We start from the raw sequence: 27,500 nt of genomic DNA on the forward strand, positions 1-27,500 counted from the left end.
GTATATATATTTATATAATTTCTTAGTCCTTATAATATAATTTTGCCTTTTTTTCATCCATTTTTTATTGTTGCAAAGTTTTACCAGGTCAAAATGTTGACTCTTTAGCTTTCAGGTCAGGTCTCACACCGCCCAAGTCTAAATTACATCCCAAGTCATTACTGTGACTTGAATACGTCTAACCCGAGTCCAGGTGTCATGTTCACAGCTTTAGTCAACGTCCCCCTACACATATGTATGTATTTGGCTCTGTGACAGGAAAATCAAAGGCACTTTCTTTCATGGAGTTCATCTATTGTAATTCACCTGTTATCTTGCTTTTACCAACTACAGCATGTGGGTCAGAAGCCAGTCGTCCCATTTAAGAAATTCATATAAATCATAGCACTGTAAAGACAATTGGGTAATAAAAGGAGAGATGACTCGTAGTGGGATAGTTTGGGACCTGTGATTTCTGTTAAACGGGAACAAAATGGTGTTCATCTCTGTTAGGTCTCTCCTGGACAGCTCCGACACCATCTCCATCGACACGGCCATGGTGTCCTCGCAGGAGTTCAGCTGTCTGCTGGACATGGTCTACACCGGCAAGCTGCCTCTCGGCAAACACAACGTGGGCCGCATCGTCGCCGCTGCAGACAGCCTGCAGATGTTCGACGTGGCTGTCGGCTTCAAAAATGTCCTCACCAGTCTCGTGAGCCAGCAACCCTCAGTCCCAGTCGTCGCTACACAGACCCAAGGCCTCACCGTGATCAACAAAGCCCAGATCATGAACCCTGAAGGCTCAGCTTCACCTGGCGAGGACTCGACTCCAGACAAGACAGAGCTTAAACCTGAGCTGAAGAAGAAAGAGGGTCAGAGTGACAGTGAGGACGCAGAGGAACCAGCATGTAAAAAATCCTGCGTGGAGCTCTCTGAGTCCTCAGGTCAGTTTCAGTGTTTCAGCCATAAATGTTACAGTTACTAGTTTATTAGGCACAATTACCTAATGCAATCCAATACAACAACCCCACAATATACAACACAACAACAATGTTCTAACGCTTTCTGACTGCACGCCATGTTTTTATGTCTGCGTGTACACAGAGGCCGAAGAAGCCAAATCCTCAGAAAGTGAAAAGGAAGAAAATAACACAACGGCAGCCGAGGCATCGAGTGGGCCTGCCACTGGTTTTCTGGAACATTCCTCTCAGCTTGTGGAGCTCCTCAGCAACATGTCGTCTATCCTGGAGCTGCTGAGCCAGGCAGCGCAGAGATGCCTGGACGGACAGGAGAGACAGGTAGAACAGTATGAGGGCAAATCACTGTCAATGACATCCGCAAGCACACATTAGATTAACGCGCACGGGTGTGTGTAGAGGTCCCGCACGTGTGTGTGTGCATGCATGTAGAGGGCCCACCTCTGAGATGTAGTAGAGTAGTATTTAGTGGTGGATTAAAAAACACCTCTATACCACTACCTAGCGTCTGTGTCAGAGTGATATCTGGCCAATCCAAAACCGAGGATTGCAACCAATTCGATGTGGTGATAGAATGGTGAGTGGATTCCCCCACCTACTGTCAAAAAGAAAAAATACTTGTGAGTGAGCAGGTGAGAGCTTTGCCAGCAGAAGAGCAGTGATAGAAGTCGTGCACCAGGAGATGCTCCTCGTGCTCAAAGCTAAATCGTGGGCTTCAGTTTTGCTCGCGCGAGCACAGATATCCTGAGTGATGTAATTTGTGTATGCTTGACTCCAGTATTTTTTTAGAAAGTAATTTGTTGCAAATGTGGATAGTTTAAATAGTCTAAAAGGGCTTAGAACATTATGATGGAAGTATAATATTGCCATTCCCATGCTCAATTATGTCTCATAAGTTTTTGCTACAAATTTTTGGTTGATTTATTACACAGATTTGGTGCTAAATTTTTTACTACTTGAGGATTCATCATAGTGATCAAAAATCCCTTCAACACCAGATAAGAGCTAGAGGAACACCATAGAAAAGGTCATTCGCTGATTCGCTATATAAAAATGTTGACATTTGGAAATTTCTGTAAGAATGTAATATTTCTGCCTACCAGGGAAAAGCTGTGTTTTGAGTTTTATTAAGTTCCTGGAAGCAGGAAGTATCGTGTTAAATTTACAGCAGCGTAACACTGAACGAACACACAGGAAAGTAGAAGCAGTCGTAAATCAAATGTCAATGTACAGAGTATTTCTGTTGGAGAAGAACAGTGAGAGCAGCAGAGGGATGAGTCTGACTCTGTTTGTACATTACATAACATTTTTCAAGAAGGGTTAGGGTTTGCATTAATTCTAACGTAGCAGATCCGAAAACAGGGAGGATTCTTACTAGAACATGATACATTCTTATAAAGCAGGTACCATTAGGAATATACCCTGTCTCTTATATAAGCATTGCTCTCAGATGAAGGGCCAACTCTCACTGTAGTGGAGGGAAATAAAGGAACATTTGTGCTCCTGCCAGGCCGCGTGTCAGTGCTGTGGGGAGGAGGAGGAGGCAGACCCCAGACCAGCGCTGGATAGGCTGGTGAGCCAGCTCAATGAGGGAGCGCTCCTCAGGCTGCTCCGCGCCGTTCAACACAAAGCTCCCTCCTCCTTTCCCTCACCGCTGCTCTCTCTGGTGGAGCAGTTGGAGAGGAACTCACAGCCACCACATGGAAACCAAGCTGAAGGTAAAGAAGAGCCCTTAGTGACTGTGTGAGTGGACTATCTTCACTGTGCAATCTCCCAATGTCAGCTCTAACGAAAGAAAACGCCTGTTTTCTGTTGATCATTGTTATATATTCATATCTTCTCGCTGGGCTGACAATAATAATATTTTTTGACATCTTTTCCAGGTGACTCAGGGAAGCAGAATGGCACAAGAAGTGAAGAAAAGCAGGAGGAAGAGGATGAGGAGGGAAGCATCAAGGAGGAGACAGAGGACGAGGAGAAGGTCCCGAATGCTACGCCAGACTCCTCCTCCTCCTCGTCCTCCAAGCCCTACTCCTGTCGCTGGTGCAAGAGGGGCTTCGCCTACAAGTGTCGCATGCTGGCCCATGTGAAGCGCTGCTCCATGTCCCAGGAGTGTGAGCAGCAGTGCCCTCAGTGCCCGGAGAAGCTGGCCAACCAGCGGGCCCTGCAGCGGCACCGGGCTGAGGCCCACCGCAACACCACGCGGGCGAAGAAGAAGAAGGTGTCCTGCGACCTCTGCGGGAGGACCTTCGCCCACCCATCAGGTGAGACTCGCCGGTCCGTTTGTACGCAACACAAAGGACAACGTAAACATCCTAGCTCTGACACCTGAACTTGAAAACGGCTTCGTGGATGCGGGGTAGCTCTCCAGGTTGAGCGGGTGCCCCATGAATGTGTAGTCCTTAAATATAATACAACCTCCACGTTTGGACTTGTAATTTCCAGAGAAGAATAGTGGTATTTTTGGGCCAATACGGTAATGGTATATGATCCTCTGATGAATGTCTTATTTCACAAACTGATTTTAAATTTGGATTTAGTTGTTGCATAAGCAGATGTTTTGTGTCCCCCTGTCCCTCATTGTATTTACTCATCATGTTGTTGTTTTTGTACATTCTGAAATGATAGAAAGAGGTTTGTTGCAGGCCCCTCTGCAACCTCGACTGAATGTTTGTGCTCCCTCTCTCCTCATATCTCAGGCATGATTTACCACAAGCGCACCGAGCACTTTGAGGAGAAACCGTTCGCGTGTGAGGACTGCGGCGCCAAGTTCGGCGCCAACTCGTCTCTGAAGAATCACATGAGGCTGCACACAGGAGAGAAACCGTACCGCTGCAAACACTGTGACATGAGCTTCGGCGTGGCTGCTGCACTTGCATACCACACCAAGAAGAAGCACTCTGAGGGTAACTCTCACACACACATTATCCCACTGAATATCAATAAATGACAACCTATCATCCCCATTAATATAATTATTATTTATATCTTGAATTGGGCCAAACATCTACTTCAAAAGTAACTTGCGTATTTTTTCATCTTTTGTGTCTACGTGACTAATGGGGACAACAGTATTGAGGGAGAGAACGCTGCAGCCTGCTGCACAGCGTCAATGTAAAGTTACGTCCACTTAAAGTGCTCAGACTCGTGTTATTATTGTCTGACAATATTATGGAAAGGATCCTACAGAGAAATTAAAGATTTTTCTTTATCTTTCACTTGATCCGGTTTGTTATTGTTTTACCAGTCTCAGCTGGTTCCCCCTCTCTTTCTCTCTTGAAAACCTTTTAGATACCACTAAGCTACGCTTTCTGTAAGCCAACACTGTCGTCGAGCAACACGTCACCTCGCGAGATTTCAGAGGGAGACTTCCACTTTAGCGAGAGTCTTTCTGTAGTGTTTTCAGAAGTTTACAAGAACTATCTGAGCCTGTCAGTGTCAATGCTGACAGACGACGGTGCCACACTGCCCCGAGTGTTTACATTGCATTACACATTACATTGCTTGTTTAGCGGCTGCCGTCGCAGCTTTCTCCCTCATTATTGGACCAGTTTCAGAAATTGTTGAGAAATGTGTCAGTTAGACACAAAAGCATGGGGAAATAGGGTCCAGGTTGAAAAATACCGAAAAAAATGAAATACTACTCTGACCTTTGTATTGTGATTTGAGAAATCTCTTTTGAGTTCAGTCTGCACAGAGTTAACATGTCTCTTTTTGGGTTCAGGAAAAATGTACGTGTGTCAGTATTGCAAGGCTGTCTTCGCCCAGTCCATTGAGCTGACGCGTCACGTGCGAACACACACTGGCGATCGGCCCTACGTGTGCAGAGAGTGTGGCAAAGGTTACAGCCAGGCCAGCGGACTCACCGTCCACCTGCACACCTTCCACAGTGAGGACACGCACTGACATGCATCATTTACTGTGGCATTGATTAGATGAGATGCATATTGTTATGCTGGCTTTAACAGCAATAGAAACGCATGAAGTCATAATTCTGGATTTGCCTCTGCTCCCTGTCAGATATGTCAGAACCTCATGACTGTCAAAAGTGTTGTTTGAGCTTTTCCTCGCTGGAGGAGCATCGCCAGCACATCCAGGAGTTCCACCCAAAGGAGTTCCACAAGTGTCCCACATGTAGCAAGGTGTTCACTAGCGTCGCCCTGCTGGACAAACACGCAGGCACACACACCGGGACCAAGCCCTTCAGCTGCGACCTCTGCAACAAGTCTTACCAGGTAGGACGAGGTGGATTAGACCTGCTGGTCAGTTTAAGGTGACAGTTCTTAAATGTTTTATTTTGTGTATGTGTCTATCTCTGTTGCTGTAGCAACTGTCAGGCCTGTGGTACCACAACAGGACCAACCACCCAGAGGTGTTTGCTAACCACACGCGGCAGCTCAAGACCCTGGTCCAGTGTGACATCTGCTTCAAGTTCTTCCCCAGCGCCGCCACTGTGGCCAAACACCAGGCTGCTGAGCACCAAGGTGAGGACACCACAGGCCCTATAAGGTGACATGTGGGCCAGATGTGGCCCTGCACCAAAGCTGCTTAGCCTCTGAGAAATCTTTTGCTACATCTCAACTTCACACCTACTGTAGGTGTCAGAATTTAAATGCCATTTTAAATGAATTTACAATAATAAGAGTCCAAGAACATGCAGTGCATTGTTCTTGTGTTTCTCTTCACTGTGAGCTGGTGTCATAGTCGTACCATCTAAATCAAAACCAAGTCACAACCAAGACCAGAGTGTATTGAGACCGAGACATGACCAAGGCTTTGTGGGTGTTGAAGCAGAGTCAAGACCAGGACCCGAGCAGTGTGAGTCCCACACTGCAGGACTAACTTCAGAATAATGGTGGAACATGCAAACCACTAACTGAGCTGAAAGATCCACATTCCCGTAAAAACACCACAGAAAACAAATGAAGATTCCTCCTCATCCACCTCTCTCATTGCCATGTATATACTATGTGTGTGTGTATGTATCAGTGTACCATGACAATGTCTAAAAATAATCAAAAGGCGCTGCATGGGTGAGTTATGTGTGGGGAATGATGTTAAACAAATCAGACACTTGAGTGATATCCTTGCAGTCGTGGTCTTGACTGGTCTTACTAAAATCCAGTCCTCTTTGTCTGAGACCGAGACAAGGCTGAGTAAAGTTGGTCTCAAGACCAAGAGCGATCTTGAGTTTAACAGCCCCAGCTAAGGAGACACGAAGAACAGATGAAAATAAAACCAACAATTTAATTTAACTATCATATTTCTGCCAGGATGCCCAAACACATTTCTAGTGTTTGCTTTTGCAGACTTTTAAAAAGGTTTATCCTTATACTTTAAAGTAATATTGAAGGTAGAAGCCAACCTGGTTTGACATCTTGTAGTGCTGGGCGGTATACTGGTTAACCGGCTTTAATTTCCCATATGATATGAATTTTTCACACACCGTCATACGCACAGCCGAAACAACTGCTGTCACTCTTCAACAGGCAGCTAAATATATTGTTCGCTGCTAAGAAGGCTACAGTTGGAGCTAGTTGTCTTAACTGTATTGAGAGGGACCCCTAATCATGGTTATAACTTTATAACACAACAATTAATAACCCACAACTAACGCTCTTTAACAGGGCAAAACACCACAGCACACAACAGTTTGTGACACATAAACAAATTGTAACACTAATAATTGTACATTTATAAAATTTCACCGCCGAACGGCATGCTGGGTACAGCTCGCACGCTAGCCTGCTAGCACAACAGTCTGTTAGCAGTGAGAAGCTCCATCGCTACAGTAACGTTACATTAAAAGAGCGATGCAGGATGAACAAAGACAGACCGGGGATGCACCGATATAATGTGTACCCAAGAGAGGAGCTGTGTCTGCTGTTTGGAAGTGTTTTGGTTTTAAAAAATGTCACTGCATATGACAAGAAAAGCAAGCGGAGGAGTGACATTACGAATGCAATAACGATCCACCTATGCAAGGACATGGTCCCGCTACAGACAGTGGAGAAAGACGGGCTCAGAGCAATGATTAAAACATTGGATTCAAGGTACGTCTTACCGGGGCGACAATACTTCAGCCAAACTGCTTTCCCAACATTATACAAACAAAAGAGCACACCCTATAGTAAGCAAAGCCTTTATACATGATGACATTCAAATGTTATTATATTTATATGTACTTCTGACAGGAGAGTAAGCCACTATGAACCTATATAAAAACACAGTTAAAGGAAAACAAAAATACCGTGAAACCGCCAGAATCTTAAAAAATACCGTGATACACATTTCTGGTCATACCGCCCAGCAATACTGCACAGTATTTCAAGGTCTAAACCTCCTCTGCCTTCATTGCATTAATAACAGGAGTTTGTCTGCTCTCCAGGCTGCGCAGCGGGGGCGGTGCAGTGCCCGTACTGCCCGGCCCTGTTGGGCGGGGAGGAGGAGCTGCAGGAGCACGTCAGCAGCCAGCATGTCGGCGGCCAGAGCGCCGAGGTGTTCAGCTGCCCCCTCTGCCCCCTGGTGGGCTCCTCCCAGCTGGAGCTGCAGGAGCACCTGCTCTCCTGCCACATGGAGACACAGGGGGCCGGGGAGGAGCAGGCCTCCACCTCCCACACAGTAAGTCAGATGGGCAATATACAGCAGTTCACGCTGGTGTGATCTCAGCCCTCAGCTGTTAGATACTGAAAAATATTTTCCACCCCTGCTAAGATGATAGATACATATACAAACATAATCAAAAGACAGCTGATTATGAAGTAATCAGTTCAGTCATTTATCAGTGACATTGTCAAACATTAGTTTTATTATTTCCTTGTGTGACTTCACTATTATACTAAACTGCAGCCCGGTGAAGTGGCTCTAAATACCATTCTGAACTGAGGTTTTCTGAATACTGTGAATACTGAAGCTTCGACACAAAAGTGAAACCAAATGTCTGTCTGTGGTTGACATTGCAGTATTTGACTTGGTCTAGATTAGAACAATGCTATAGGAGTGCTATGCTAACCTTCCAAGCAGCTGGCCACACCCCAATTAGTGATGTCACTACCAGTGTTTTGCCTGATGGAAAACACTGATTGGCGTGTGGTCAAAGTGCAAATGCATTGCAAGTTTCAGCCAACAGAGCAGTGCATTTTTACCTTTTTAAAATGAATTAATATCTAGAATACGTATATGACGTCTCTGTCCAATCAGGTGATTGCAGCAGATCCAACAGGCAGCGAAGGGGCGGAGTCAATCCTCTCTGAGGAGCAGGCACAGCTGGCAGCTGCCCAGCAGGTGTTTGTGGCTCTGGCAGGTGGAGAGAGTGAGTCGGCTGCGGAGGTAGTGGAGGTCAACATGTATGACCTGCTGAACAGCTCGGTCACCTTCATTTGCGAGGACAAACTGCCAGGTCCTGACTCTTAACCATGAACTATGACCCCTGGAGGAGGAGTCCGGAGCCTGCAGCAGCTTTATGCTTTCATGACTCTTCTCATCATTAAACAGCTACGACTCTGACACAACTCACACAGCCAGGACTCTTTGTGATGTAGGTTCATGTCTAGTCCACCATCATCGTTTCTGTTGTAGAGCTGTTTTGCAATTAAATGTGGTGAACGTGTGTTTGTGTTTGACACAACTCTTTAGCCAACGTGGGTTTCTGTATATAATGTCAAGTCAAAGGCAGAAAAACAAACCTGAGCTCCGTCAGGCTGCCTCGGCCGTCGGAATGTGGCCACGAGTCATCTCACGTAGCCAGGCTTATCTCCACAGCACGAAGGAAGGGTCTGATCATTCTGGTAGAGGGGAAAATGCTCTGGTTTGTCTGTCTTTCAACCAATCACAATTGTCTTGGGCGGCGTTAAATACAGAATGCATTGACGGTGCCCTTCAAAATAGATAGAAGCCAATGTCAGGCTTACACCCAGCGGTGTAGTGATGGTTGATGACGTGGGTGTACTAGATGGACGGGATGGTTACTGAGGAGGAAGTGGTTATACTCTGCTAGATATTCCGATGTATATATAATACTGAGTGTAGATCTACCGCTTCTACTCCCAGTCTGTACCCGGTGAGTCAGACTAGGCCATGAGTAGAGTGAAAATGTATGTCCTTGGAAAAAGTTTTCATGGATACAACTTTTACAAATGTTTTATTGAGCTTTTAAAAACAACTCTGCAAATTCCCTTCACCCATTTGTGCCCAAAGACTATATTTAGTATGATAAGGAAAAATGACACATTTGTTCTGATTCGTCAAGACTTGAAATTTGGTTTGGACTTAATATGGGCAAGTATTTAACAGTATAACTTATAATATTTAAGATGACATCAACAATCACACTTTTACCAATGGTCAAATGAAGGATTTTTTTGTAAAATGATGAAAAACACTGAAATTGTGTTTAATAAATGTCTTGCATATCTATTTGTACACTGTACATATCTTTGATATTCAATTTGATTGATTACTTCATAGATTTTTATATTCTATTTATATATTCCATAGAAATAAAAGTTGCACAGAACTATTTTAAGTCATAGAGCAGATGAAAACAATCACTTGAGGAGCTGTTCTCTCCTAGTTCCAAAGAGTTTCAATGCCCTTCAGGAAGTATGCCGTTTGCTTCTATTAAACCTCAGAACTCTCTTTTCTGAGGTAACTATGGACTGGATAACTATAAGAAAAACATAAAATACTGGCAGCTTTATTCTTTGAAATGCTGAGGCTACAACATAAAGATGGCTGCATTGCATTCTGGGTTGTTTGCAACTGAAGGGTAGAAACAAGTATCACTCTTCTACACTGGACGTGTCAGTGAGAAACGACAGCTCCGGAAATGTTCTCTAACATGTAGTTTTTACATTTGTTATTCCACGTAACCAGGAACATGTGGCACCATCAAGACAACTCGTCCAGAAAGGGTTTATCGCCAGTAGAGAAATGGTCTTCAAGGGTGGATTTGTCTCATTTGAAATAAAAAGCAAATAATGCAAAATCAAATGTAGTTATTTGTTTATTACAGAAGGTTCACACCTAACAAATACAAACCTACAACTTCCATTGTGATCACCTCATGCACGCTCAAACAGCAAAGACCTGAGAAGCACGCTGAACACATTCAATAAAGAAGTTACAAAATTATTTTCTACATTTATTGCAGTACATGCTTTTCACCCAAGGTGAAGTGAAACCAGATTGTTGAAAATAGCTAACAAAAGCATCAAGGAAGAGCAGTTAAGAAAAAAACAAAACATCTTTCTATCAGTAGAAAACCGGATTTTAATGAAGGAAAAGTAAAATGTCAAATCTCGTTTGGGGAAGAACTCCTGGACGGCGTTGCATACCATTACCCAGCATTAAGCACATTCTACATGTGATGTGTAGAGTTATCTGTGTCTTGCTGTACATAAGTCACACTGTAGGTACCGCTGCTTGCAGTCTGAAGGCCATCCAATGATTTGTAATGGATTTAACACTAGGTCTGATTCATATTTGCATAATCTGCCTAGTAGTGAATAAGACAAAGAGGTTGAGGCAAGGTGCTGGAGGATCAGTACATACAACAGGTCTGTTCATCAGCTTTAAAAAAGGCTCGGCATTCATCGGCCTCAGCAGGCTCTCCCTGAGTGTTCCCTGAAATAACAGGTGGACTAGACGGCTCAGGGCTTTTATTAGGCCGGTCGGGGGCTCCCGTGCTGTAAAGCCACCCAACAACAGTATCAAATGGGTTGAATTGTATTAGTAGTTTGGTGAGATTTGAAGTGAATTACTAGATTAAAAAGCCATGGGATCATCACTGTAATATCCTGAAAAAAAATGTCCTCAATCTTTATAAATTCTTGTATGACTCCTGTATGACATGTCTGATGTTTAAAATGATTCCTAATCTCGCACCATCTCCTCTTTGAGAGGCCTGGTCTATGCCGGCAGTGGCAGTACCAGTAGGACTAGAGCATCTACTGGGTTCAGAGAGAGACCTCTGGTCAGTCTGCTCTCTCTCTGTAGAAGTAGTGGGAAGTGGATTTCTATACCCACAAACATTATAGACTCTGGAACTTTGGCTAAAGGCAGCGCTAAAGTGACACCACCAATGATTACCTATGAGTTTATCCTACCGAGTCTATTCATTCTATCACACTGATTGACTTTTATGTATCGTGTTGTTTTATCTAGTGTATACGTTGTCTTGCTATTGTTGCCCAGATAAAAAATGCGCCTCGGAGACGTAAAGCCCTCTGATGTTCATTTATAAGGAAGCTGGTTTTGATTCATTTCACCTTGACTTATAACTAGTTCTGAATTGGATGGAAAAGTGCAGTTATTGGTACAATCTTTCGGTCTATCTTGCAGAGATATTGAGCGGACTGGACAGAAGTCTTTTGTCCTTTATGACGTAGCAACACATTAATTTTTCCTTTTGATTACTACAACAAACGAAACACAAAGAGACAAAGATAAGTAGTAGCTCATGAGCCAGAGGTGCTACATGTAGTTTATAACATGGTAATGCTATCAATGCTATCATTTTTATAATCAAATGAAGAAACCAATTTGTAACACCAATGATAATGCTAGAAGACATTTCAAATGCCTGAGCTGGCGGCTCGTAGCTAACAGCGCTAACAGTGTTGACCTGAGGGAGAACCAGAGGATGCTTTATCAGCTGTATCCGCAGGTAGACATTACTCCACTATTCCTTTACATAGCTAATAGTTGTTTGCTGCTGTATTAATGTTCAGAGTGTCGTATGTTGCCGCTTTAATATAAAAAATGTTGATTGATGGAACTTAATGCTAAACTGCTTCATGTAGCACCTCTGAGCAGCCAAGACAGACACAACACAAAATATCATAAATGAATAAATAAATAGAATTTACAGGCTGGTATATAATCAAACATAAAAACATAAACAGCATTTCCCTTCAGAAACCAGTCTCTACACACTGTCTTTGAGACTTCGTCACTGCATAAGTAGTGCAAATGTTCCTCTGGAGATAAAAGACGTTCAGGTGTCCTCCAGCTACACCGATGGAATTGCCTCCAGTAGTTTGGATCAATGACCGTGTCCTACTCGTCCTGCTCCATGTGTGTATACATAGTGTCATTCGATTCTTTAAAAATGTCTTTGTGTTTCTTATTATAGCAGGAGTCAAAGATGCCAACGTTTAAGTGTTTTTAGCTGCAGTTCTTCTACTGGCCACTAGGATGTATCATTTTAAAATAGTGCACACAACCTAGTAATGCATACAGTCCAATTAATGACTACTGCCCAAGATGTTTATAATTTGTAGTTTAAAATCACTTCTTCCAATTCATTACATAATTACTGTGTTAATCACTTAATTGATTTATCAAATGGAATACTTGTAACTCTCCACACTAAAACACATCTGCTAGCCTGCTGCTAACAACAAAGACTCCTACTGCTACAGTCACTTCACACAATAACGTGAGTGGAAGATACTGAACCCTAAATGTCTCCCTTTCTCATCAGCGTGCGTGATTGGTTTAGAGTGTGACGAGCAGGTGGCACCTAGCATGGCAGCCTCTGCCATCAGTGTAAGTGTTGATATGCAGTTACAAGCGCTACAAGTCTCCAGAAGACTAGAAAGTTGTTATATAAATGCAGACTGTGGGACTGCCAGCATGTCGAGCTATTCTTTAGTTATTTTACTTTAGGGGAGCACTCTTCAATGTGATTGTCTGGGCCTCTGACTACAATGTAGACCCAATATGGCCACTGAGAGAACAAAGAGGATCTGCCTCGTGCTATGTGCTTCCTAGCTTGTGATCTTCTTGCGGGGCAGGTAGGCATTCGTGATCTGGTTCATCACCACCAGAGCGGGGAAGAGGGGCAGCAGGAGGAAGCCCCACCAGGCCACCCCTTTCACCGTAGCCTGGAACCAGTCTGAGAACATGGCCGACACCACGGTTACCGTGGCCAACAGGTAGACCAGCAGACCACAGGTGGCGTGGTACAGCTTCAGCCTCAGCGGAGAGGAGGACAGACGCAGCAGCTTAGGGAAGATCAAGCAGATACCGCAAGACGCTTGGAGCACGGTGGCAGCCAAGGTGCTGATGCCCAACCAACTGTGCCAGGTGACCAGGTGGGGGAGCTCCGACACGTTCTTGCTGGCCAACATGAAGCCCAGGCCAGTGGCCGCAGCTATCAGGACCAGAGCCTGACAGAACCAGTGGAGACGGACTTTACACTTCCGAGATTTGAAACAAAAGGGGGATCTTTCAGCCGAGAAGAGGAGGATGCCTTCAGTCATACACAGGCAGTACTGCAGCAGAGAAAAGACACAAAGGTGTATATACAGGTGTCTTCTTCTCTTCTTTGCAAAGCAGATAGAATGTGTGTGTGTGTGTGTGTGTGTGTGTGTGTGTAAAGAAACACAAAACAATGGGTTCTGACGTAAGAAAGTAAAGGCTGAGGTGGAGGCGAAAAATGAGTATTATTTTCAGGGGCATAAAAAAGATCTAGTCTTTGTCTAAAATATAACTTTAAGTCACACTTGATATAGACACTTAAATTTACCTTTAGCATGAAGCTTCCCTATGAGTGACTGATTAATGCATTATGGGTTTCACAGAATTGAAACAATGGTGGATGCAACAGCGAAACCAAACCAAGTGTGGGAGACAAAACAGAAATAGTTAGCTAAATGTAATGGAAGTATTGGATAAACAAATAAATGGACTGTACTTCTATTTCTCTTTTCTAGTCTTCCGACCACTCAAAGCACTTTAACACTACATGTCATCATTCACCCATTCACACACTGATGGCAGGACTACCATGCAAGGTGCCACCTGTCCATCAACATTCACACCGTAGGAACAGCTACAGGAGCAATTTGGGGTTGAGTGTCTTGCCCAAGCACACATGGACATGGACTAGTGGAGTCGGGGATCGACCACCGATCCTCTGATTGAAGGACGACCCTGCTCTACCACTGAGCCACAGTTGGCCAACTTTTAGCTAAATAGTTAGCTAAAAGTTGGCGTAGTGCTATTGTTGCCATAGCACAAAGCTCTCACCTCAGGCTTAGCCATGGCTACTTATCAAAGGAAAAAGGCTATGTTTAAATGATTATGTGTTTTTTATGCTGTTGTTTGTGGTCACATCAGCACATATTTAGGTCACTTTCGCCAGTCTGAATGAATGGATAATTCTAGCTTATTACAACTTGGGTTTGTTTTTGTAGTTTTGACCATAATGTCTCTTGTTTATGACAACACTGTACACCCCAAAGTAATTAATGAGATGTGTGAACATGGTTACATTGCTGCAACAAACTCTGACGGCGTAGACAGGTTGTTAAAAAAACAACTAACTAAAAGGGAGTACAACTAAACTGTGAGTAATGATTCATCCTACAGGAGAACTATGTATGTAAGGTAGTTGAACCAACAGGTGTTTCCTGTTTTTCCATGTTGCAGCGCTGTTGCTGCATTCACAGATCTCAGCAATTACTTTAGTGAGAATAGTGCTTATGATTTTGATTGATATGGCCAAAATTATGTCAATAAGCCCAAATTGTAATAAATAGGAATTATCCTTTAATTGTAGTGCAGCATGAAGACTGTCATGTGATTTTCTTTACCCGGAACACTGTACGACAAAACAACCAGACACAGGAACAGTATCTTCCCGTTTCTTCCCACTATCAGAGCTGTGTTAACGTTGTCCCTAGCTGATATTCTAATTCTCTGTTTAACAATTTGCATCTTCAGTATAGGAACCAATGGGTTTGAGGGAAGTCAGACAGTAATGAGAGATATAATAACATGTTGGTTTGGGCTTTTTCATGGGACTTTAACTTGTGAACAAGACCGGTGAGAAGACCGAACATAATCCTCAACTGGACAATAAAGTTTACTCTACTCTATTTACTGAGTCAAATATAGAATAATACCAGCGTTATCCTTTAAGTGCGGGTGGTATAGTTACCTGCAGTGTGATTTAGAATGATCAGTCATTTAGAATGGAGGTTAAACTGTCCACTGGAAGTTAGAATGAGGTGTCCACATATTCTATTTTATCAATCAGAAATCAGCATCATTACAATATTATTGTATCATGATACAAAACTAAACATGTCAGTATATTTAGTGCCACGTCACTATGAGACTGTATGAGATTGTGCCATTGAGCCTTAACGAGCAGTGAAAGCAGAAGTCTGTTTTACCGGTTCCACTGTGTCTACTGAAAATGTTTTTCAACCATCTGTCTATGGTTGAAAAACATTTTCATTTTAAATAAAGGGCAGCTACTGAATGAAAATTAGGGAAGTGAACATTGAGGATCAGACTTACATGACTGATAATCACGCGGTGACACCATGACATCCTGTAAGCTGCTGTCGCTAACATATTCAAAGTCAGTTTGTAACACGATACCCGACGCAGTGATGCTACACAGTCTATCATTCACATCAGAGAGAAGAATGAGACACGGAGAATAGAGGGTGTGAGTCTACAGGTATGTGGAGGGTTTACAGGAGACTTCATGTTTTACCAGTGAAATCATACCCTGCATTATTTTAGTAGTTTACATTTGTTTATGTCAAAGACCAGATATCACATGATTACTTCCTGACCTATATTTCAGCAGTTTGATACGCATTACTGAAAGACCTGCCTGAATGAATGTGTGAATCACTACTGAAGTGTTGTAACATTCCCACTGATAATTGTTGTCCATGACTCAATGATATTAATATGTCCCAATGCTTCAAACTAAGGAGGAAATGGTCCCTTCATATTTTTTTCTCGTAATTATGAGGAAAAAAAAACTCAAAAGGTATGTGTAAGTGTTTTAAAAGATGGTTTTGTCATGAAAGTCATTGGTTTCTCGCAATTATTATATCATTATCTAATGATTGTAATGAAGACTCTTGTCATATTTAAGAGCAGGGTTGGATTAACCCACTACGGTGCAGTCACGCCACCAAATTAAAGCTGCCACTTCAATGTAAAAACGTGAACATCTTTCTCTAGAGCCAGTGTTTGGTTTGTCCGTTCTGGGCTCCTGTAGAAACATGGAGGTGCAACATGGAGGACTACGCGGAGAGGACCAGCTCCCTGTGCAGATATGAAGGGTTCACTCTAAGCTAACGAAAACACGATTCTTACTATCATGTGATTCATTATACCCTTATCAAAAAACATAGTTAAGTATTAACTATTTCTGCCAATACATGCCTGAAATCCAACACACTGTACCTTTAAGTATTTTCCAGTCCATTTACAAAACGTTATTTTTATCATTGCAAAGATGAAATTTCCCCCATCCTCGCCCATTTTAGGAGCAGTAGGCTGCTGTAAACCAACAGCCGTGCCATTACTAGTAATAATTGATTATCTATCAGGATTCTCTCAAGATCATGCAAAATGAAGATAATCAAACTAATAATAAAATAAACGTTTTTGCTTAATAGTTTTATATTATAAATAACCTACAAAAAACAAGGTAGTTAATGTTTTTATACTCGAGATGAATGTTCCAACAGTGTGTGATTTATCAAAGTAATGCCGTACTCAAACCTACACACACTGAAGGGACTTGTCACAGAGTAGGTTGGAACTGTGACAATAAGTGCACAGCCCTGAAGTGTCTGGTTGAACAGGAGCGGTGAAAGACTGATAGCTGCATACCACTGACACAGATACACCGTCAGGTTCTGTCACAGTGCACAATGAGAGGGCATGTCAGCTGAGACCAACCCATGATCAGAAGAGGAGAGAGGACTGAGTGTGTAAGAACAAGGAGACAGGTGGAGAAGGTGAAGTCATGTACTGTATGGACTGCAAACTTACTGCAACAGACATGCACACCGGATGCCACGAAAACAGACCTGGAACACAGAGAAACACCTGTGAGCATCTTGCAATTTAAAATGTTTGGAAGTTCATTAATGACAAAACTGTAGAGTGATCACAACTGTTTCCAGATTTGAGTTCGAGAAGGGCTTCAGTGGGGCTCGCTACAGGCTCACCTTTGTTTATCCAGTTTCCAAAATGACATTACCAAAATGATTATCACATGACACAGCTGAAGGAAACCGTGGCAGCAGATTTCACATTGACTGCACACTCAATCGGACAATATTTTGTGCTCCACTCAACTCTCAGAAATAAATCTGATGATAGTTTTGCTGATTGATTAATAATGTGTTGTTTATCTTCTAGAGATATAGCATCATTCACTGGTCCCAGCTTCTCCAATGTGAGGCTTTCACAAGCCGTTTCATCTCAATGCAAATATCACAGTGGGCATTTATCAGAAGGCATTTTAGAGATGGCATAATTATGGTATTTGAAAATTCCATACAATCAGTAGTTAAATAATCACTCTACCCAAATAGAAATCAATAGAAATATTACGCAAATATAGCAGTACAAGTCTTCACAGTAATATTAAAGGAGTATTATAATAAATATCCTAAGTGTTAAATGCCACAAACACTGATACAGTAACCCTTTAAAATGTGATAAGTTATTAAGAGGATATTTTATAATTTTGCATTACTTTGTTTTATATAAATCACCCCTTCATTTTCAACTGCTTCATTGTCAAGTTTCTAATAAGAAAATTGCGAGAATGGAGAGAATAAGTTGATAAATAAAGCTATATGAGGAGGCTAGTAGTCTTTTCTATTAATTATAAAATGTATTGGTTTATTCAAACCAGTAACCCGTTCAACCGAACAAAATCAACGAATTACTCGAGCCTAAAATAATTTATATAAACTATGGCATTTTTAATGAAAAAGTTATTCTATTTTGATAGAATGAACTAGTGATGAACTAGTGTTTTGGTCGGCAGGATGTGTCTCCCAACATCCATCTGTCCACTCACTGGTTCCGGGTCTGGACAGCAGGGAGATGATGAGGGTCAGGCCCAGGCCGGTGACATGAGCCGCTATCACCGCCGCCCTCCGGAGCCACACATACAGCCAGTAGTCTCGCATCCCCAGGCCCTCTCCCACCGGGCTGTACTCCACGTCAGACGGCATGCCACTGGATCACCTGCCGACTCCGGCGGGTGTGGAGGGTGAGCTGAAACGGAGAGACGCAGTGCGTGTGTTGTCGCACCACTGCACGCGCTCCATAATTATTTGGTGGAGGAGGATGAACCGGACAGCTGTCTACAAGCTAGATGTGTGATTCGATGGACCACAAACTTACATACTTCCGGTATGTAGTTATTCTAAGTCCGCGTCCAGGTGAAGCGTCTTATAGTTTTATTAATTTACGGCCTTACCTAAAAAATGTGCAAAGGGTATAATATTTAATGAATATAGGAACTGAACTTTTACTACAGCCTACCATTCACGGTGTGGTACTGAAGTAATCCACGTCGGTTATGTTTGTCTCCATTTCCCAAGGAAAATCTGTTGTTCAGCGGGATAAAGGCTGTATTGGTTTGCAAGTTCCGTTTTGACTTGAAACATCTGTTAACTTTCCAGTCGTAGTAGTGGTTTTCGGCAAAATTGACGAAACGGAAAAAGCGGACGCTATTTATTTATCCTCCCGAGACAAATGCGGTCCGACTATGCATTACAGACTGGGTCGGCTAATGTGGGCGGATTTAAAGGTCTGGACTGAGGCGAACACTATCCGACAAGCTGACGGTTGTTCTCGTAATGTTCTTTCAACTTCTCACATCCTCTAAAACCAAAGTCCCAGCAGTGTGTACCTGGTGCACAGTGAAGATTGGAAGTCTCTTCGCTGCCACGGCTGATGGCCCGTATTATCCTGTAATACATCCATGGTATTGTTTTGGTTTCACTTCCTGGGTTTGGCTCGTTCGTGAACGCCGAAGAGTAGGAGAGATATGAGATGGTTCACTTCCATTTCCTGCTTTTCAACTTAGTCGCTTGGTATTCAGTTAGATGGCGGTCTGATTAAATCTCCACAGCGTGCTCCAAACTGCCGCCGGGATTTACCTCGTATGCATTATAATTAATGATAATGTGTCATTTATTATTATGAGTGGCACAAACTTGTGCTGGGTACATTTAATTAAATAACGGAAAACATGCCACTTAGTACTCTATTCCAGCCCTTTCAGTAAAATTCATGTCGTTCCTAATTCAAATATGACTGACTTTTTGCAGTTTTTGTTGTACTATAGTAGACTATAGAATTTGTGGTCTCTGGTTACCACATATCACATGACTTTATTCCGTAATCAGTTAGCATTTCATTATTTAATATCGTTTCTCAGTTGCCTTGTTTAAATATCTTGATATTTAACATATTCCTATAGTGGTTCCTTTATTTTAATGTTCTTTATCTTAACCTCGTCAACCCTGCAATAATCAGCTGTAACCTATTCATAGATTAAGGTTTTATTTTGAAATGCACAACTGTTTTTCTCACCACCCTTTTTATAAAATAATGTTTTGGTGTTGCAGCTGGTGTCAAGTGCACAATGCAAACATCACATTGAACAAAGTGGGAATCACTTTTAAACAACTTCAACAGAACCAAGTTAACAATCACAGTATCTAAACTTGGCTGCAACACCACAGCAGTAACGATAATCATAAAGCAGTCTGTGGCCTCATTATTCCACACACTGATGCCCAACTTAGAACAATACTAGAGTTTAGTGAATGTGAAGAAAATGTGACATTTAAGAAAAAAACAAGTATGGAGAGCTTTAAATTAACACATGTAGCCTTAAAAATAAGTCACAGAAACCAAGTGTAAAGGACATTTTAATCCATTTTTATAAACCAACATATTTAATTTAGCAGCATAACCAGACGGTCTTGAGGTATTTTTAGATCCATACTCTGAATTTCATCCCACCTCCCTCCCTCACACACACACACACACACACACACACACACACACACACACACACACAGTTGGCTCAGTCTTGGACTGAGCGGAGCTGGCTCCCTCTTAGTGGCTTGTAAGGCAGGCACACTTAATGGTGCAGTTTTGGCTGTGGGACAAAAGAAACATTTGAAATTGTTACTTTTATTTTGGCAACTGATATGTACAGATATTCACTTGAGAACCATACCAAATGAAGTAGAATAAAACAGACTGACATACGTAGTGTCAGAAAAGTGAGACGAGGAGGAAAAGAATCTGGCGGCTGGATAAGACACTTCCTTAATGTTTAGTTGATGGTAAAACTCGGCTCATTTAATTTTTTGGGATTTGGGGGTGCAACAGTAGGGCACTGGGTGACACAAGTGTTGCCAAAAATATCAAAGTATCAACACTGAATATTTGAAACGGTTCAATACTCATTGTACCAGCTGCACTCTCTGCTCTCCGACCGCGGGTTATTACACACACACTGTGTATTACACACAGTGTTTTAATCTAAACTGTTAAGCAGTGTAGTGTCAATGTTTTTGCCAAAATTCCAGTAACGTGACAACACGAGGCTGCACTGAACCAGAATCAGCGGTTTACCTTTAAATAGGACCACGTTGTTCTGTAGTCTGGGTAGCTTTCAGTTGAAGATGAATACCTGACTAGGCTTCAGCTTCAAGCTGCTGACCACAGTAACTGTGCCTTGTGGAAGAACAGTTACTCGGCCTTTTAAATCACAAAGTATACATCTCATTATTGCAGTCTCTGTCTATCAGACGCCACTGACTGTTACCATGGAAACACAGCTCTTAGTGGAGAGACAGCCTGGAGCGTAAGGTGACAAACGTTTTAGACCTAACGTTAATCCATTCTTCATGTTTTGTAACTGACTTGTGTTAGACAAGTCTAAAAGCAGAGCCAATACTGGCCTTACTATAGGCACGATAAGTTGGGGGGACCAGTCCACAGAACACCAACCACATGTTGACATTTTGTTTAGACTTAATCTGAATAGTACAGCAGGTATCGTTTTCCATTAAACATAGTTGACAGAAAATCAGTTTTTGGAGGTGACTCTGGAAAGCTAGTAGCTGGCTCTTTCAGTTACAATGGCGACCCAGTGTCACATCAACAAAGTTACAAGGAGTCAGTAGAAACCTCTAAAACCACCCCTGCCAACGAGTGAGTGTCTGATGCTCAAAACATGACCTATCTGCTGCATATTCCTTTAAACACACAGGCTGACCTTACATGATCAATGCTTGTTCTTAACTACACCGCTAATTTGCCTGAATTGGACTTTTCAATGCTGTGTTTGGGAATATACAATAAAGGTGTGTCATACGGGCAGGGTAAGCAGGTAGCTCGTTGTTTCTTTAACTATGTAGGAAGCAGCCACAGGTCATAACTGTGATGGTAAGAAAAGAAAAAACATCAGTGTTGTGTTGTCAGACTGGTACTTGGTAGTGCACACTGTCAGCCATTCAACTGATTCTAAATCATCATGTTGGGACAGGAACTTTTTACCACGCCAGGAGAAAAGCTGCATATTGTAACGTTAACTGACACCATTTTTTTTGGTCAATTCAGTAAAAATTTGTATTGGGTAAATTATAACGTTATTAGGATGTTTTCAAATGTAACCTTGTGAAATGAAGTTTTCGGCAAGAAACTTGAGGCACATTATGAGGGATTCATGCAAATGGTAATAAAGGAATGTATGTTGTGTGACATGTTATTTATTGTTTTTCACCTAGGTATTGAATTGGGTATTGAGAATCGTGGAATTTCGACTACTACATTTCTGGTGTTGTGACGTCCCTTCTTAATCCCTGCTTCTCTCGGCTCCTAACTCACCTTCTGTGTACCCAGTTTCTTCTCCACGCCCCCAGCCAGCCCCCCACTTTTGCTGTCCTTCCAGGGGTAAAAGTTAGAGCGCGGAGAGGAGGAGGTGGCAGAGCTGGAAGACGAGAAGGGCAGGCGGTGCGCTGAGGGTTTTGAGGACGGCGAATGCTCCTCCATGCCGCCCCCTTTGCGTTTCTTCACAAGCCCCTGGTGCTCAAAGCCCCTCCCGCTGCCCGGCCCGTGCAGTCCTGAGTCCCCCACACCGCCCCTGCTGTGGGAGTTGTTAGCGGCGGAGGAGGGGTCTGGGGATGATGAATGGCCCAGAGGAGTGTGTGTTCGTCTGTAGGTCCAGACCGTTTTGGCGGCTGGTGAATGGGACTCTGAAGGGGAGGGCTGGGGGCGGGGTTTGCTGCTGGGGGAAAGCGTGCCATTGGTCTGTCCGTGGGGGAGAAGGGAGGAAACGGGGGGTTTAGAAGAAGAAGAAGATGATGAAGAGGAGGAGGAGGAAGAGGAAGAGGAGGAAGAGGAAGAGGAAGAGGAGGAGGAGGAGGAGAAAGAGGCAGCGGAAGGTGGGCGGCCCCGGTCATGGAGGAGGATGCAGTTCCTTTCGGGGCCTGAGTGCTCTCCTTCCTGTGACGGGGCCTTCCGCTTGCGGAGGGCATCGGCGGCAGCAGCCTCCTCTCGCAGCTTCAGCATCTGCTTGCTGGGACGCCCCACGGGGTTCTTGGGTCGCCCGGAACCCCCCTGACGCACCGTCACAGGTTTACCCGGAGACACCATGTGGCCACCACCGATGCTGCTCCCGCTGTCCCCGGAGTTCTCAGACTGTATGGCTGCCGAAGTTCTCCCTGGACCACGACTGGAAGAGGAGCAAGAAGATGCAGTTTTGAGGGAGGAGGTGATGTGACTTCCTGTGCGGACCTTGGAATGTAATGACGAGGAGGAAGTGGAGGAGGGAGACGAGGAAGTGATGGTCTTGGCTGAGGAAGGTGGAGATTGAAGGTCTGTGGCTTGTGGTATTTTTCTGTAAAATAGGTAAATCCATAGATCAATAAATGAAACAGCCCTTAGATCAGAATAAAACATAAACACTGTTCTATAGGATAACAAAAATGTGAAGCATTAGAATTGAACATGGGATGCTGATGCTTTTTGATTAATGACTTAACTAGCTGTAACATAGCAGCAAGCAGTCAGGAGTGTGCAGTCTTGTTAATGTATCTGATAATGTACTGTATTTCCGGAGTTGAATTAATATTTCTAATTATATAAATGTATCTAAAATGTTTTATTTTAAATCTTTATGATATAAAATACAAATATCGTTAGTTGACAAGAGTTCATTGAATTATCTAAACAGGGCAGATTAAACCATTTATGTTTCACTGGTTTGGTTTTGTATTCGCCGCAATTATGGCTGGGGGGGGGGACTATTTCTACTTATTCTTGTTTTCATCGTTCTTGTGTTTGATTTGTTTTTTTTTAATTAACAAAGACTGAGTTCAAATAAGGGCTGCACTCAACATTTTAACACAATGAAGATGCAGTATGCCAATCTTCGTTACATTACATTAGTAGTAACAGCCCTGCCAGGTATGAGAAACCTGGATCTGAACAATAAAGAATATTTGGGGGGGAAAATGCTTTTTTTTCGTACGAGCCGTAGCAGTTTAGTGAGCTAGCTGTCACGCTCAGGTAAAGGTAGGGGTGGTCTGTACGAAACCATAGTCAGAAAGCTATGGACAGTATAACCTGTGTGGGTGTAATGTTGTTCATCAGGTTTGTGGCCCGTAATGAACGGAATATCACAGGAGCATCTAGAGGAAATTCTTTTACATCTGGTATAGACGGCTGGCAGGACTATATTATGAGCCGATTAGAAACTGGAGGTCTAAGTTAGGCTTACTCACTGTGACATCACAAAACACAGGATTAGCCACAACTCAAGAATTGATATGCTAATTATGACAATTTCACAGGATAAAGACTGTCCCATTTTCCAGTGAGATTTTTTCTTTTGTGCGTATAAACGCAGTCAGTCTCCATCTTACTGCCAACTTCACAGACTCCTCACTACTGCTATTCTGGGCAGCAGAAAACACCATCTGCTTCATCTCCTAGTGACTAAGAAGTGGGTTACACTCGAGTTTATCTCAAAGTGTTATCAAAAGGGAAGGATCTGATGTCACTAGCCCTTCATATGTTTACAGTGGTTGAAAAGAAAGATTGGCAAATTTCAACTGAGTGATCAGGATGGTGGCAGAGCGTATGTCTTCTAAAGTAACAGTCCTGAACATTTCTCGGATCGGCAGCTCATTTTTTCAGATCAGTGATTGGAGCCACTTCAATATACTGGAGAGGAGGCAGAGCCTATTCTAGCCCATTGAAAGCCTTTGGTGACCTTGTGGTATTACTCTCAGCTTATTTTGTTCCATTGATAAATCAGTGGTGTGTGTACAAAAGTACCAACATCACAACCTTTGGACAACAGCCAGTCTCAGCCAGTCTTATTTTCAGTGACAGAATATACATTAAAGCAGTTTACTATATAAACGCCAGTGACAAAAAGTAACCAAAGTTAATACTTTCTTGCAAAAAATCGGAAGAATCAGCACCATAAAAGCAGAGCACGAGCAGGAATGTGAGCTGGAGTTTCTTACTTCCAAAGATGGGCGCTGATGTGCTGCTCCAGCATGCTGCTGAGAGCCGACCTCAGGTGATGAAGTCTCCTGTCAAACGTGTAGATGCCGTGACCCAGCGCGTGGCTGCCAAACGAACAAACCTAGAGAAACAAGCTGCTTGTAAATGTGTTTCCCCTCTGGTTACTGTACCAGTGGTGGTCAGTTGACTTAAAATCAACGTTCTGCATTATTCAGTGGTCTCATAGTTAGTCAAATCACACTTCACTTGTGCCTTGGTTCTGTGTTTTGACGCATTTCTGGATACAACTTAAAAATGAAATGGACAACTACACTCCATCAACTTAATCAAACAAGATATGAAGTGAGTGAAATCTAAGGCCCTCTCTAGTTAAACATAAAAACCAAGTAAACTCTGTTCGGACAAGTGGAATGCCTCATGCAGTTGTCTGATCTGGCAGGTAAAAAATAAACGTGATCTTTATTACAGTTTCACTGATTGACCGGTAGCCGATCACTATCGTCTGATATTCAGTAAAATATGAGATGGGGAGATTGTCATTACTGCTTTCTGGTCGCTGATCCCTGGGAATGCTACATCGTGAACAACAAACATGTGTTGCAATCAGCAAGAGGAGAAGTGGTTAGCTGTTAGCAGCTGGTGAAACAATGGAGCTAAAAGGTTGAATTGAATTACATTATGATGCGTTCAAGCTAAAGTTAGTAAACATCAGTGTTGGGCGAAGGTAAATTATAACGTCTTTATGTAGATGTGCAAGAAGCTTCAATATAAAATAGATGTTAGAGAGGGAATTATGACCTGCTTAACTTAACTGACAGTAGCTCTAAGCAGCTTAGAATGCATCATTAAAACCACTCATGTAAAGCGTCTGAAGAAAACATCCAGAGCTGGTGATTGTTCAGTTTGAACAGTTTGAATGAAGTGTGTTTTACAATGATCGCAGTTAAATTAGTGTTTCTGCCAATGGAGTCTTGTGGCTTTGAGGAGAGCATATCAATTGTATGTCTTTTAACTGTTCATAACCATGTTGATTTTATGTACTATTTTTCCATAGGCCTACATTCTCCATTTTGCACAAGTAAGTTCGGGCAAGTAGAACATTTTCATGTCAAGCCCTGAACCACAATTCTTTGGACACGTTCATCCTCTGACTAAGCAACAGAAAATAAAGATACTCAACGTACTGGTGGAAGAAGAGGCACTACTTTGAAATGACCACTGTCCAAACCTTCACTATGATATGGGAGTATTGGAAGTATTGATATTAAGAGCAAGATAAATCTCTCATAGAATTGGGAGTAGTAGTCGGATATGGAAAGCTCTCTCTTTTTGCTGCTAAGGACATGCAGGACGGTTTAGCCTGCAAAAAGTTACCTTTGATCTCATCACAATAGATAACATCTTCAGTGTGCAACAAAACACTCATAAGAGTCTTTTTGGGACACAAGTGTTGCAGTCTGAAGAAAACAGATCTGTAAACACAACGTCAGACTAAAAAAGCAGCGGGTGGATCTAGTATGCTTTGAAGTTGGATGTTATCATCTTATTTTTATAAATGGAATTTTGGAAACGTATGATGAGTTAATATGCCTAGAGCAGCTCAGAGTTCAAACAGTTGAGAGTGTTGTTTATGTTTTTGCAGATCAGCTGGACAATTTCAATAGACTGCTTGAGTTCTTCCGAGTCTGCTTTTCTATCATGGTTTAAATGGATAAGCAATTATTTTCCAACAAACAAAGCTATCACAGCTTGATCAGGTCATTGTATGCCAGGGCCATATTTCAGAGTTTGAATTCAAGACTTTTTGCTGCATAGGTGTCAGAAAATCTGATTTAAACAACTGAGAAAAATATCAGGATTTTGCTCCTTGACAGTTTTGGCAGGAACTCCCTGGTGCTTTTTACCCCTGTTAAACCCAAGTACAAACTGCTTACTGCTAGTGGTCTGGGATGTGCAGCAGAAGATGGGAACTCGACGGGCTCTTCGGGTCCTTCTGCCTCACTTTCATCACTGGAGATCCGGCCATGGACGAGAGGTGAGGGGGCTCCCTCCTCCTCACGCTGCTTCTCCTCCTCTAGGTTGCTCTCTGACACGGCAGTAGGCAGACTGTAAACAAACAGTACAACATTTGGTTTTTCAGATACACTATAAATAGTTATCATATACAATCATATACTGATGCTCACTGTCTACGTCTCTAACACCCAGGAACATGATCTGGTTAGAGCCACTCAGCTGCTGCTTTATTAGGTCCACCTAAACTAATCAGCCCTACATGGTCAGTGTTGGTTTGTTCAAACCTTTATGACCATTGTGATGGATGCTTGTTATGCTGTTGAAATGTATTGATGTATAATGGAGGAGTGTTATTTAACCTCTATGATATATGATATAACATATGGAGTGGATAAATTAACAGACACACCTCTCTAAAACAGTTTCCACAAACACTGACTATAACCTTTATGGAGGAGGATTTATTGCACACCTGCTGTGTTAGACTGAATTCATTTAAGCTAGAGGTACCTAATAATCTGGCAGCGTGTGTAGATTCAGTTATTTCATTAGCATCTATCAAAACACAGATTCTAAACCCACTGCACAACAAGGTAATGTTACACCAAATTCAGACCGAAGGTACTGCAGGTCTGAATGGGTCAACATATTGTCAGTTTAGCTTCTGCTACGTGACAGTAGTGATTACTTTAGACTTTCTCATTGTCTGTCATTTAGATGGACAGGGTCTTAAAGATTCCATCATAATCTATTATTACAAGGGCCTATTTAAAGGTGGAGTCTGATTCTAATCCAATACACACTGTCAAATTACAATTACAACTTACAAGAATTTAACTTAATTGACCTGCTGAACTCAAACCTTCCTCTGGTCAGCATGGACTTAAGGGATACTACAACCCAACTTGTTCCAGTTGTGACACAGATCCCTGGGCTTTGGCCATCAGCCGATACCGCTGTTTAATGAATAAGCTTTATGCCTCAGTGTGGAAGTGACTGGCATCAGTCTTATACAGGTGCTGGTCACATAATTAGAATATCATCAAAAAGTTGATTTATTTCACTAATTCCATTCAAAAAGTGAAACTTGTCTATTATATTCATTCATTACACACAGACTGATATATTTCAAATGTTTATTTCTTTTAATTTTGATGATTATAACTGACAACTAAGGAAAAT

At 42.5% G+C, this 27,500-nt stretch overlaps 3 protein-coding genes across 9 annotated transcripts in view; 1 reads left to right on the forward strand and 2 right to left on the reverse strand.

Annotated features, from left to right (window-relative positions):
• The window catches only part of zbtb40 (zinc finger and BTB domain containing 40), a 16,865-nt gene extending 3,686 nt beyond the window's left edge, over window positions 1–13,179 (forward strand). For all 3 annotated transcript variants that reach the window (XM_031875546.1, XM_031875545.1, XM_031875547.1), the window contains 10 exons: window positions 493–923; window positions 1,084–1,277; window positions 2,467–2,674; window positions 2,840–3,220; window positions 3,656–3,862; window positions 4,681–4,845; window positions 4,977–5,191; window positions 5,284–5,440; window positions 7,345–7,577; window positions 8,157–13,179. In XM_031875546.1, the coding sequence (XP_031731406.1) occupies window positions 493–923; window positions 1,084–1,277; window positions 2,467–2,674; window positions 2,840–3,220; window positions 3,656–3,862; window positions 4,681–4,845; window positions 4,977–5,191; window positions 5,284–5,440; window positions 7,345–7,577; window positions 8,157–8,369 (2,404 nt within the window). In that variant the 3' untranslated portion in view covers window positions 8,370–13,179. The remainder of the gene's footprint in view (window positions 1–492; window positions 924–1,083; window positions 1,278–2,466; window positions 2,675–2,839; window positions 3,221–3,655; window positions 3,863–4,680; window positions 4,846–4,976; window positions 5,192–5,283; window positions 5,441–7,344; window positions 7,578–8,156) is intronic.
• Window positions 10,710–18,768, reverse strand: cyb561d1 (cytochrome b561 family, member D1). Of its 2 annotated transcripts, XM_031875554.1 has the most exons (4): window positions 18,285–18,768; window positions 17,815–18,014; window positions 16,773–16,810; window positions 10,710–13,234 (listed from the first exon to the last, which is right to left on the reverse strand). In XM_031875554.1, the coding sequence occupies exons 2-4, from the start codon at window positions 17,969–17,971 to the stop codon at window positions 12,728–12,730; spliced, it is 702 nt and encodes a 233-aa protein (XP_031731414.1). In that variant the 5' UTR covers window positions 17,972–18,014; window positions 18,285–18,768; the 3' UTR covers window positions 10,710–12,727. The 2 variants fall into 2 exon arrangements, with proteins under 2 accessions (XP_031731414.1, XP_031731413.1); XM_031875553.1 differs by having other exon boundaries at window positions 17,815–18,767.
• A 440-nt stretch (window positions 18,769–19,208) lies between these two features.
• The window catches only part of atxn7l2a (ataxin 7-like 2a), a 69,762-nt gene continuing 61,470 nt past the window's right edge, over window positions 19,209–27,500 (reverse strand). For 3 of the 4 annotated variants that reach the window (XM_031875550.1, XM_031875549.1, XM_031875551.1), the window contains 4 exons: window positions 26,237–26,408; window positions 24,302–24,423; window positions 21,654–22,665; window positions 19,210–19,914 (listed from right to left, as the gene is read on the reverse strand). In XM_031875550.1, coding sequence (XP_031731410.1) covers window positions 19,897–19,914; window positions 21,654–22,665; window positions 24,302–24,423; window positions 26,237–26,408 — 1,324 coding nt within the window. In that variant the 3' untranslated portion in view covers window positions 19,210–19,896. Of the gene's footprint in view, window positions 19,915–21,653; window positions 22,666–24,301; window positions 24,424–26,236; window positions 26,409–27,500 lie in introns of all 4 variants that reach the window. The other variant, XM_031875552.1, reaches the window with a different exon arrangement.

The sequence above is a fragment of the Anarrhichthys ocellatus genome, unplaced genomic scaffold (assembly GCF_004355925.1).
Source record: "Anarrhichthys ocellatus isolate YVR2014 unplaced genomic scaffold, GSC_Weel_1.0 scaffold92, whole genome shotgun sequence".
Lineage (NCBI taxonomy): Eukaryota > Metazoa > Chordata > Actinopteri > Perciformes > Anarhichadidae > Anarrhichthys > Anarrhichthys ocellatus.

What these genes read in the sequence shown, in the direction of transcription:
- cyb561d1 (XM_031875554.1), bottom strand. Translation starts at nt 17,971, where the DNA reads ATGCCGTCTGACGTGGAGTACAGCCCGGTGGGAGAGGGCCTGGGGATG. An exon ending in GCTGTCCAGACCCGGAACCA is followed by an intron (nt 16,811 to 17,814) that starts GTGAGTGGACAG and finishes TCTGTGTTCCAG; the next exon opens with GTCTGTTTTCGTGGCATCCG. An exon ending in CGGTGTGCATGTCTGTTGCA is followed by an intron (nt 13,235 to 16,772) that starts GTAAGTTTGCAG and finishes TCTCTGCTGCAG; the next exon opens with TACTGCCTGTGTATGACTGA.